At 42.0% G+C, this 12,651-nt stretch overlaps 1 protein-coding gene across 11 annotated transcripts in view; it reads right to left on the bottom strand.

The window, feature by feature from the left end:
* The window catches only part of PIGN (phosphatidylinositol glycan anchor biosynthesis class N), a 92,958-nt gene that overhangs the window by 40,371 nt on the left and 39,936 nt on the right, over window positions 1–12,651 (bottom strand). For all 11 annotated transcript variants that reach the window (XR_003707710.2, XM_077933332.1, XM_028737889.2 and 8 more), the window contains 5 exons: window positions 10,747–10,886; window positions 9,368–9,467; window positions 9,026–9,118; window positions 8,225–8,316; window positions 7,186–7,300 (listed from right to left, as the gene is read on the bottom strand). Coding sequence is in view for 10 of the 11 variants with exons in the window: in XM_077933332.1 (XP_077789458.1) it covers window positions 7,186–7,300; window positions 8,225–8,316; window positions 9,026–9,118; window positions 9,368–9,467; window positions 10,747–10,886 (540 nt within the window). In the remaining variant the exon portion in view is untranslated. The remainder of the gene's footprint in view (window positions 1–7,185; window positions 7,301–8,224; window positions 8,317–9,025; window positions 9,119–9,367; window positions 9,468–10,746; window positions 10,887–12,651) is intronic.

Raw genomic sequence — 12,651 nt, 5'->3', positions numbered from 1 at the left:
GTCTTATGGAGCGAAAAATACGGTATTTCTTCCTGTCTCATAATACTAGAACTCAGGGAGATCAGATGAAGTTTGTAGTAATGGGATGCTGGAAGATTCAAGACAGGAGAAAAAAGAAAGCACTTTCTGCTCCCTATGGAATTCACTCCGCAACGAAAGAGTCGTCTTTTAGCAGGATTATTGCAATAACCTGCAGTTTCACAACAGTGTATATTTAAAGTTGATGAATAAAAGAATAAGTTAACTTAGAATATGCAGGAAATGTAAAAAAAAAAAAAAAATTAAGGAACCGAAGAAAGAGGAAGTCAAGTTTTGAAATGTTAGGATCGTAAAACTATCTAAATGTATATAACTGAAAATCATAAGTAATTCTTTTTTAAAAAAAGAACCTCGTCTTTTGTATCACTTAATAAAACAAATATTTCTAAGCAGTTGTCATTGAAACAACAGAAGTACAATGTCATTCAATAATCCTAAAAAATAGGACCAAACAGAACAAAACTCTAATGAAGTTGTAACTTTAGTTTCTATTGTACACTGTTAAATGATTTTATTCATTTTGCTTTTTTAATAATAATAATAATTTTATTATTTATACCCCGACCACCTGGCTTGGTTTTTTACTTTCCCCCCCCCCATTGTTTTTTACCAAACATTTAAATTTATTTGCAGGGGAGGAGATCCACATAGAGATTTTATTTACAGTTAAGCAGTAAAGAAAATTTACAAAATACAGTGGTTCACCTCTGGTTGTGTATCCTTCGGGATACGTATGTGGCAAACCCGGAAGTATTTTTCCAGGTTTTGCCGCACGCACATGCGCAGAAGCGCACACGCGCTAGCACAGAAGCGGTCCCTCCAGTTGCGGAAACCTCGGGATCCGACCAGAGCTCCGGAATGGATCCCGTCCGCAACCGGAGGCACCACTGTAAATATAAGCTATAGATTACAAATAAAACTGAGCAGTGTACACAACAGAGAACTAAGAGTCAGAGTCCAGGAAAGCTCGGGTAAATGTATAAGTCTTCAAGAGGCATTTAAAGGCCATTACGATCTCTTGCTCACAAATTACCCAAGGGAGGGAATTCCAGTTGGTGGGTTTGTGTTGTCACCAAGCATCAGCCAACAAAGCCCTTCCCAAATATTTTGAATCAATTTTCTATTTTGCTCATTTCTATAAAAGTTGCACACAGCAGCAGCCACCATGCTTGCTTTCTTTTGTTCCATCTTCACAGCAACAGAACTGTTCATTATAAGGGATTCCCAATAAATGCCCTCAAGTACAGCAGAAGGAAATCAGTTAAATCTAGTTTTAGAAAATAGCAGCTAATATTTGGGAACAGGCAAATATTTAAAGGCACCAGGGAAGGGAGGCTGGAAGAATCCAGTAATAAAATGAAGGCTTCACTAGGCCTTTTTCTTACATGGCAGACGTCACCCATAACAGCCGATAAGGAGAGGAAGAAGTCAATACGAAGAGTTTACTAGGCTAGATACATTTAAATATGTAACACAAAAAATGTACCCAGGTAATTCTAACCTGGAAGGCATCTGTACTCAGTTGTTCCCAAACATGTTTATTCAGCAACACCACAAAATGATGGAAGCTGGGGTGGATCTGTTTGCTCTGCAAACATAAAGAGCAACATTAAATTTGTCTTTTCCATTATGAAAATGTACTATACACACTGAGGGTTGGGTGGGAATGCTGCGTGGAAGCCAAAACAGTCCTGTTTTAGGCTGATCAAGGCTGTTCTTACAACAGTATTTGTGTTCTATGTTGGTACCAACAACAAAAAAACTCATAGAAGTTTGCCATTTTATTGGGTTCTCTCTTACTTACTTACTTACTGAAGGAATATACTTGAGAAGCTTCGCAGAGCCCTTCAAGAGACATAGGTGTTGTGAGTGAAAAAATGAAACAAACTGTAGAATATGAAGTAGTATAATTTGGTGCAGCCTCATTAATGCAAATAACTGAATAAATGTCTATTTATTTGGCTTCACAGAAACGGCTTGGTAGTCGTGTTTCGAGCTCATTCAAGAACCCAGGAAAATGGCATAGGATTAATGTTCAAGTTAGACGTAATTATCTCTGCAGAATTTGAATTTTTCACAGTTTCCAAATACCAAAGCTAACTAAATCGCCTTGGGGTTGTGGGGAGGGAAGTCAACAGCCCACAAATGTTTTTGCTTCTTTCAGCAAACGTAGGACCACTTTGCACATGACATACTAGACAGGAGTGTTTCTAGAACATTCCAAAAAGGAGTGCCAACTTGGCCCAGCGACAGTGGGTTCCTGGGGCCATGGGTGCCATGCAGCATGCATAAGCCTGGCACGAAAATCTGTGGGTGCCCGGCTCCTACATGGGGAATATTGTGGGTGCTCAGGCACCCAGGGAGCAGTTGGCACCTATGCCCCAAGATGTTTTGAATGTTCATTTAAACAGTGAATAAACGTTTACAAGTGTATCTGCCTCACAAGTACATGTGCCCCTCAAGCAGCTCTTGATTTTGTTTGGCAGCGATAACATAAAAAATTCCTGATAGCTTGCTACTACTGTGCAGTGTGTGAAATGGCCTTGACGGGGAGATAAACAGAGGCAGCTTCCCTTCTCATTCACAACTAGAACCTGCCATCTTACAGCTGTCGTGGCCGTCCAGCTCATCATATTCCTTCATTCCTTGGGAATGTTAACCTCATGCACCATACTGTCAGCTGAGGGAGCTCTTTAAAGGTTCTTAATGCAACAAACAGGATAAGGAGAGCCTTTGCACCCGAGAACTTCCAGATAATTTAGCCAAAGCCAGACCCCAGTTTGACTGTAGCTTTACACTACAATAAGGGACGTGGGTGGCGCTGTGGTCTAAACCACAGAGCCTAGGGCTTGCCGATCAGAAGTTTGGCGGTTCGAATCCCCGCAATGGGATGAGCTCCCGTTGCTCGGTCCCTGCTCCTGCCAACCTAGCAGTTCAATAGCCCATCAAAGTGCAAGTACAGTGGTACCTCGGGTTACAGACGCTTTAGGTTACAGACACTTTAGGTTACAGACTCTGCTAACCCAAAAATAGTACCTTGGGTTAAGAACTTTGCTTCAGGATGAGAACAGAAATCGCGCGGTGGCAGCGAGAGGCCCCATTAGCTAAAGTGGTATCTCAGGTTAAGAACAGTTTCATTTTAGGAACGGTCCTCCAGAACGAATTAAGTTCTTAACCCGAGGTACCACTGTAGATAAATAGGTACTGCTCTGGCGGGAAGATAAACTGCGTTTCCGTGCGCTGCTCTGATTCGCCAGAAGTGGCTTAGTCTTGCTGGCCACATGACCCGGAAGCTGTACACCGGCTCCCTCTGCCAATAAAGCGAGATGAGCGCTGCAACCCCAGAGTCATCCGCGACTGGACCCAACAGTTAGGTGTCCCTTTACCTTTACCTTTTACACTACAATGGACTCAGTTTAGCATTTAGCGAAGGCATGCATCAAACAGTGAAAAGATAAGTCTAAACACAGTTTATTATATTAGCTAAACTGAAGATGGATTTGCAAACATTAATCCTGAGGGCAGGACTGCTTTCGTTTAAAAGGTTATACAACTTAATCACAATTCTCCTATAGGAAGTTATTGACTCCTAATTTACGGTCCTTATTTACTGTAGCCAAATAAAATTCCCCCGGAGATGGCTCGGTTGGAAAACCATTTGGATTCTTTGTGGGCGTCATTTGAACTGTTTTCATTCCTAGAGGTTTGCTTTGTGGCAAAGCCAGCATGCCAAATCAGTCTGAGCCAACTCAGGTCACGAGGAGAGAGGAAAACGGGGAGGGGGGGGACAAGGATAAAGCGAAGTATTTCAAAGCAAGTAAAAAGGTGACTTTCATTACAAGGTTGTGGCAAATTACATGGTTGCAATCTGTTTTGCTTTTTATCTTAATCAGTTTAGCTCCTTAATTCTTCCATCAATACCACATTTGCAGTGACATCTAGTGGTAAGGAAGAACATGCTTTGGGGAGAAATTAAACTCTTGCCGAGAACTACTATGTTTTGAAAAATTATATTTAGTACCTATTAGAGCCAGCCTACAGCAGATTTTCTTTTTACATGTACACTGGGTAGCAATAATTAATGTGCAATCCACTGGAACTGGAACATTTTCAACCCTGTGATGAGCCACACTTCAAAATTTTCTAACAGAATTCATGAGAAATATGTTGACAGTAGCTCCGATTTATGCATAATCTCCAACTGGAAATAATTAAATATTTCTAACAGAGCACCTTTCTTAAGTGCTTAAGTGCTTCACACACATTGTCGCAGTAATCTTACAGCATCAGTGTTAAGGTATAAGCCAGTCTTCTTATTTTCATATTATAGATGGGTGTGATAAAGGGGAAGTATAGCTCTGGGATTTTTTTCCAGAGCAGAAGGGATGACGCTTTCTGCCAGTACATCATGATAACTGAAGGACTTGCTTTACTCCAGCAAGTAAATCAGGAAATAACAATGCTTTTATATCTGCATGTGACAGATTAGCAGAAGTAAAAAAAAAAAAGGGAGAAAATAAGCAAATAGAGGCTGGGTGCTCCCTTCCTTTTTTTTGACGGGGTTTCTACTTCAAGCTAGCAGATTAAATATTAATTTTTCTTTGCAAGATGGTTTGCATTTTTAATTAAACACCAAAGTTTGCATCTCGTCTGGCTGAACTTTTGCTAAAGCTCAGTGTAATTCACAAATTGAGCCTGTGCAGTCAGAAACAAGCACCGTCGAGTTCAATGGCACTTAATTCCAGATAAGTGCAGGATGGCAGGCATACTGATGCTGAGAATTTTGGTGTTTTGCTATTTATTTATCGGATTTCTAGAGCATCCTTCTTCGTACAGCGAACTCAGGCCAGTTTCCAACATGCTACATTCAGTATAAAGTAATAAAATACAATAGAAAACCAACCATTAAAAAATCACAGCAACACAGGGGAAACGACAGTATCAACTAATTTATTCCATCCACACCTTCAGGGAGAGGGAATTTCACAGTCGAGGCACCACAGCAGAAAAGGCCCTCTCTCATATCACTGCATAGTGGGCTGAGCCTATTGGCAGGACGAGAAAAAGAGTGTCCCAGTGTGTAACACTGGGTTGTACACAATTCATAGATCTACAGTGGATAGGGCCTGATATATTAGTGGGACAGTTTCTCCTCTATTCCCCAGCATGCTTGCACAATTTTATGGGTATCTTCTTTTACATTTTAGAGGTCATGCATACTTAAGACATAAGAGGGGAGTTCTTTGAGTCTACTAAGAAAAAAAGAACTTTAAGAGAAAGTGGATATGTGTATATTCTCACGGAGGAAGTTTCAATGGCATCTCATGCCTAAGCAAAAACAGTAGGTTTACATTCTGAAATGACCTGGTTTCATAACACACAACAGATACTCAGAAAATATACTCTCTATATAATGATGAAGCTTAACCTATTTTGACAAAGTGGTTTGGGGCCATAAGCCAAGGATGTTCTTTATCTCCCCCCCCCCACGCCCCCAGTGCCAGCCCTGCACGGCCATCTTTGTCCTGAATTCTTGGCACGAAGGACAAAGAGGAAATATTTTAAGGTTTTTACAAAACGAGCAGACACGAGAAAAATTGGTGAAAGGAAAGAGGACTGGATTGGTTTTATTTATGATCTGTGCAAGTAACTTTGAAAAGTTTTGTTTGCGCGTCCCTCCGACAAGCATTTTCAATGCAGCTTTGAAATATATCCCGGGTAAGTAATAGTAACGGAGACCAATTTACCCACACCCCAAAATCATGGAACTGTTAGGCTTATTCTGAGCCACTTTGAGTTAGAATGGGGGCACGGCAAGGTCTGACTGTTCCTCCAACACCACCCCCACCCCTGGTGAGCTTCAAGATACCTCCCCAATACAAATGCGTAACTCCACCTTCATGAATGCTTGAAGGTCCAACTGCTGCTGCATCTCCTGCTCCAGAAGTTAAGATCCCTGGCTTCCTTCTGCAGCGGCACCAGAACTGTTTTGCTTCTCTGTACAACTGCCCAGGAAAGGGCTGCACGTAATAATCTAAAGACGCTTCCTAGAGCTTTTTTAATATTACCGTATTTTTCACTCTATAGGACGCACCCAACCAGAGGACGCACCTTGTTTTAGAGGGGGAGAACAAGAAAAAAAAATCTCCCCCTCTCTGCTCAGCGCCCCTTCAGAGAAGCGGCAGGAGTAACGGAGCCCCTTCCATTTCTCCTCCCGCTTCGCTGAAGGGGCGCTGCGCAGCTCTCCCTCTCTGCTGAAGCCAGGATTGTCTTGCTCTCCCGGCTTCAGCAAAAGGAACCTGAAGCCTTCGGAGCGCAGCACGAGTTCCCGCTCTCCAGGCTTCAACGAAAGCAATGCGTAGCCTCCGGAGCGCGGAGGGAGCGCTCCCTCTGCACTTCGGAGGCTTCGCGTTGCTATCACTGAAGCCAAGGAGTCTGCATTCGCTCCATAGGATGCACACACATTTCCCCTTAATTTTTGGAGGGGGGAAAGTGCGTCCTATAGAGCGAAAAATACGGTATTTTTAAAAGCCACTTTTACCCACACGGTCACAACGAGCTGAACAGCTGTTCCACACAGCTTTGAAACATTTTTACAAAACCCCGAGAAGAAGGATGGCAATCAGCCGTCAGACTATCACAAAAGCACGTGCAAGATACTGTCAGACCCATGCATGGGTTGGTTCCTATAGATGTGGACTATTCCACCTATTAATAGCACACAGAGGGAACAAACCACAACCGCTGACCTAGTGTTAAATGCAGACTAGGAGATCATGGTTTGGGTGTAGCAGAGAAATGGACCAAAAATGTGAATTCATGGTTTGTCATGATGCAGGCTCCCTTCACTCAACAGCAAGTTCCCAAAATGAATCGGTTACACAGAGATCCTCCTTTGCAAACATGGAGCGTTCTAGCATTCACAACAGATTAGAGAAACACATTTGGAGCTCTGCTTGCTCCCTGGAGGTGCTGCGTTGTGGCCAATCATTACAAGTGCCTTAAGAAATATCAAATCAGTGGGGAAACTTGTGGTAAAAAGTAAGCTGACCCAGAAGAATACGCAGAACTGATTTTTTTTTTAATAGTGACTGCATAAATGAAAGCTACACTTCTCAATAATTCATGTTTACAGAAGTCACTGACCTGAAAGAGGTATATTGTGAGTTCTTTACAAGGCATGTGTTTCTTTTTCTGTTTCCAGAGGCATGTCACCAGGTAAGATGAAGCCAGCAACAGAATCAGCAACCCTGCTGTGGTTCTGTAAAATATTAGACATTTGTGAGGTTGTGTGGTTTTTTTTTAAAGAATATATAGCTTTAGGAATTATTTTCATGAAGTTGAAATCATGTTACTGAAGGGCAACTACACAACAAGCCTAAAACATTAATCTAAGCTTTTGGGAACTGGGAGGAAGACAGAGTCAAGACGTTTTGACTATGTCCTCCTTCCCTTTCACAAGACTCTGTTTCACCATAACTTCACAATTTCCCGTATTGTGCCAAAAATTTAAAAAGCCACTAACTCGGTAATTTACAGAGGAAGAATTACCTCCCAGTAACTAAGCAAGGAAGTTGTATAAACATTGGTTCCGTTCTCAGTGAATGACTGCATCTCCTAACTCTACCAGGTCCCAAGTCCACTTGCGGGCCCTTCGGTCCCTCTGTTTGCAGAGAAGAGCCTGCAGACCATGTCACCAATACTGTGATTGCAGGCCTCTAACTTCTGTTCTTCGCCTCTGCTCCCAGGACCCAGAAGGCAGTCCCCAACAATGTTGTTTCAGTGGCTTTCCCTCTTCATGGCAGGGAAGCAGAGAAAGGAGGAAAGGTCTCCATAGAGCTCATAGCTCTACAACTAGTAGGAGCTATTAGAAATATCTAACTCTATTCTGAAAGAAGACTGAAACGAGGATAGGATTTCCCCCAAGGAAGGATACATTTATAGAGAGAAACCACTCTAGGATGCCTTTCTCCAGCAAAGAGGAGAGCAGTGCTCCAAAAATGAAGTTTTCAATAACAAACCTCATTAAAAAAAAACCCCATGCATTTCCTCCACAATTACCTTATTTAAATTCTGGAATTCAACAATAGCGGCGATACGCTTTCAATAACATAATCCCCACCCAATGAAAACGAAATCTGTGCATGCCAGAGGAGGCTCGGAATAATTTTATTTGTGCTCTTACACTAGAGAGAAACTTGGCTTTCTTCCTACAACAGGCATCAAGGGGAAGACTGCCAGAAGCAAACACGACAGAATCCAGCTTAGCACGATGGTCTACAGCAATGAAAAGAAACACCAAATAAATGAGTCACGTGTGCAAATAAAACTAATTACGGGAACTGAAATACGAAGTGGAAACAGCAGAGATCAGGTGAGGTCATGTCAAAATTGCCATTTGGAGGTCTCCGAATCCTCAATAAAAACATGCCTGCACCAAATGCAACCTTCTGCCTCACATGTCATTTAAGAGTTATCCTTCGCACTCTTAAATGTTTCTTGGTGGCCCGGGACCTCCAAGATGTTTTTGTTTGAAGACCATAAGGTCCTCCGTGGGACATACCAGGAGAGGTGGTCCCGTAGGTATGAGGGTCCTAGGCCGTATAGGGCTTGAAAGGTTAAAACCAGCACCTTAAACCTGAAATTAGAGAAGCCTTTCAACCCCATTCTCAAGAACGTACTTAAAGCTCTGTGACATTAAAGCAGAAAGGGACTTAGGAGCCACATGGATTTTGTGTAATGACCAGCTGGCTGCTATGAGAATTGCGCAACTTTTAAGAATTGGTGCCTGAATTTGCTTGTTTTTCTCCATCCTCATTCTCCCCACCTCTTTTGGATCATGGCTTTTCGACTGCAAGCCTGAGGGAAAGGACAGTCTCTTATTTTTTGGATCTATAAGCTACCCTGGGATGCTTTTCGGCTGAAGAGTGGGGTAAAAATATCTTAAATTAGTAAAAGAATCAGAATCTCTCTGCACATTAAATACCTTTGCTTGGTTCCACTGCTGAGTAACCAATGGCCACATGGAAAAGATAATCAGGCCAAAACTGAGGGAGGAGCGATAGAAAAATGAGAAAACCTAGATTTAGAAATGGAATGGAGGTAGAGGAGAGAAATACAGACATGTTAGCAAGACTGACATTCTCCTCAAACAAATAATATCTCAAATAATATCTTCATAGCCCAGTTTTAATTTCTCAAAACATTTTCTGTATTCATCCTTTTCATTATAGTTTAAATGTATGATTTATTTATTTTTTTAAAAAAGGTTTCCAATGAAGTAATGGAAGCCAATTAATGAAAATCAATAATTAGGTGTATCACTTACTAATATTTCAATTCCCAGGATGCAAACGAGTAAGAATCCAGCAAGCTGAGCTGGCTGAAAGTTCACGAAAGACGCCACTAGTCTCTGAATAACTGGGTATCTGTATGAAAAGATTACATTAGGCAATTATTATTTTTATCAGATCAGGAAGTACATAAAGATTGTCACCTAACAAGGACCCTCAATGCCTATGAACTGGAAACAGCAGTTTCCAGTGCAGCACGAAACGAGAGAATAACTATTTACCGACATGACTTTAATTATCTACTTTCAAATTTTGTGTGGCACAAGTTTCTGTTTCGTATACGTCAGTTTACAAGGCAGTGAACTTAGAAAGACATCATATGTAGCCTGGATCAGAGGGGTGCCTTCAGTAGCTAAAGAGCAGAATTAAATTCTGCAGACTTTCCTATCCCTCACTCAGAGTCCAGACACAACACTTCCTTCATCCTCTCCCGCTACACATAGTTCAAATGCCCAGTTTGCCCTTTCCCTCAACTATTCCACGAAGGCGGAATACCAAACGAAACGAAATGTTGGCACTTCTGACAATGAACTGCTACTCTGTCCGCAATCAATACATATTGTACTAGCCTACAGAATGTGGTTCACTGCACAGCAGGAGCCACACACAAAAAACAACCATAAGTAACAATGCCAATGAAATTTTATTGCATAGAGTCTACAGAACCATTTACCCAATCAAAAATAAAAAAGCACACATCAGATAATTTGCTGCTCAGAAAGTAGGGGATCGTGTTATTCAACTACCTTTCTGCCATATTAAAAGCACTTGCTCATCAGTAGCGTAAACACGCTTTTATTTTTGTGTGGATGGCGCATGAATATTGCAAGACTTTAACTTTTCCTGTGCAGGTTTTCAGGCTGAGAGTGAGGGAATAGGAACTTGCTAGTGTGCATTAACTTGAAGTGATTGAAAGCGTTAGTGAATGTAGAATTTGTATGACTGAAAGTTGTATCACACAAGTTCTGATGTTTTATCTGTTCCCCCCCCCCCCCCCCTTTGCTTTATATGCCATGTGATTTAATCTTGTTGTTTGATTTCCTTGGTACACCATTTTGCAATATTTCTTAGGAGCAGAATTTGCAATATTTGCAATATTTCTTAGGAGCAGAATTATACTTTAAATAAATAGATGATAGATAGATGACAGATAGATGATAGATAGATGATAGATAGATAGATAGATAGATAGATAGATAGATAGATAGATAGATGATTGATTGATTTCAGGCCACTTTAGAAGGTATCACTCATCAGTTCCAAAGCTTTCTTTGGCTTTTTGCTTCCTCTTGATCAAATTCAAATGCAGCCATACAGATTGCCTACCTCCCACCCCTCCTTTTTAAAAACTTACTCTTTCAAAACTGCGTACCATATCGGGACTGGTAACAGACAATATATGTAATAAGTCCAAGGCAAGCTTTGAATGAGCAGGAAAATGGCGATTAATACCCCAACAGCGAGAAACATATACTGGAAAAGACAACCGGCTCCCTGGGGGAAAAAAACAGATACTTGTAAAATATTACTTTAACATTGCAAATATTTCATTTTAATGTTTCAGATTAAACTACTGCAAACTGTTTGCCAGCTTTTGCAATGCAAGGCAGACAAAGCAAAATTTCAACAAGCTGTTGACAAGCGGATTAGTTCACAGAAAGCCCAAATCGAAAAGTTCTTAGGATGGAACTAAAAAGGTAAAGGGGCCCCTGACCATTAGGTCCAGTCATGACCGACTCTGGGGTTGCGGCGCTCATCTCACTTTATTGGCCGAGGGAGCCGGCATACAGCTTCCGGGTCATGTGGCCACATGACTAAGCCACTTCTGGCGAACCAGAGCAGCACACGGAAACGCTGTTTACCTTCCCGCCGGAGTGGTACCTATTTATCTACATGTACTTTGATTTGCTTTCGAACTACTAGGTTGGCAGGAGCAGGGACCAAGCAACGGGAGCTCACCCCGTCGCGGGGATTGAAACCGCCGACCTTCTGATCGGCAAGTCCTAGGCTCTGTGGTTTAACCCACGTCCATCGAAGGAACTAGATACTATAATAAAGGGGGGGGGGTCCATGTTGAATTAGCCAACCCTGTAACACATTGAAATGAAATGCCATTGTGTCCTGACATCTCCAAGCCACTCCTCCTGCATCATCAGCAACCACTGACGATACAGAACAGAATCGGGGGAAACAGTTGCCACGTTCAGTTGTAAACTCTTGCCTCAAAGCATAGTGAGGGAAATTATTCTGTGAACACACTGTGTACTCGTGTACACAGCTCAAGCACCCTGTGCTTTGCTCCTGGCCTTCCTAAAGCAGAAAAACAAACCTCGGCTTCCCGCTCGAGGTTTGTTGAGAAGAAGCAGACCACAGGTTTTGGTTCAGATGTAATTGCTAAGCAGGCCACAACTCGTGGTTTTGTTTTGCTGCTCAAGGAAGGCAGGAGCCAAGCGAGAAGGACTTGAGCTACATGCATCAGCACACAGCTTGCTCACAGGCTAATCTGCCTAGCTATGCTTTCCAATCAGTGTTACAATCCAACAGTGCCACTGTGATAACAAAGGGACGCTGCCAAGTTTCACTTATATACCCTACGGAGGAGGCAAACTCTATTTAAGATTGCCATTTTCAGAAGTGTTCTTGTCTTGCAATGTCTAGTTCCATCTTTACAGGAGCAAGAGTATTGTGTATTGTGCACACGGAGCTCTGCTCTCTGAAAGGCCTGTAGAAGAAGCATGCATCTATCTGACGTATACACTTTCCTCGACAAAATTCATGGGACAGACCAAATATACAGCTTTGCGGGATCATGATCAGAGAGAGGGAGTTGCGGGGGGGGGGGGGAGAGAGAATGAATTCCTTCTCTTTGAACAAATTAATTTTTAGTAGTTATTCTGGCAGTGCACTTGTAAATCAAAACATTCCACAAATCACAAAAACAGCATCTGTGAAAATAACTTTAAGGAAACTCAGGTTTCTAAAAAACATTTCTTCCAGCAAAGATTTATATCACTGAAGATTCAAATCTGCCTAAATGAGAATACAGTCGTACCTTGGAAGTTGAATGGAATCCGTTCCAGAAGTCCGTTCGACTTCCAAAATGTTCGAAAACCAAATTGCGGCTTCTGATCGGCTGTAGGAAGTTCCTGCAGCCAATCAGAAGCTGCGGAAGCCCCGTCAGACATTTGGGTTCCAAAAGAACATCCGCAAACCCAAACAATCACTTCCGGGTTGTGGCATTCGGGAGCCAAAACGTCCA

The sequence above is a fragment of the Podarcis muralis genome, chromosome 8 (assembly GCF_964188315.1).
Source record: "Podarcis muralis chromosome 8, rPodMur119.hap1.1, whole genome shotgun sequence".
In the NCBI taxonomy this organism is placed as follows: domain Eukaryota; kingdom Metazoa; phylum Chordata; class Lepidosauria; order Squamata; family Lacertidae; genus Podarcis; species Podarcis muralis.
The sequence above is the reverse complement of the archived record's forward strand: the minus strand, read 5'-3'. Positions and strand labels throughout refer to the sequence as shown.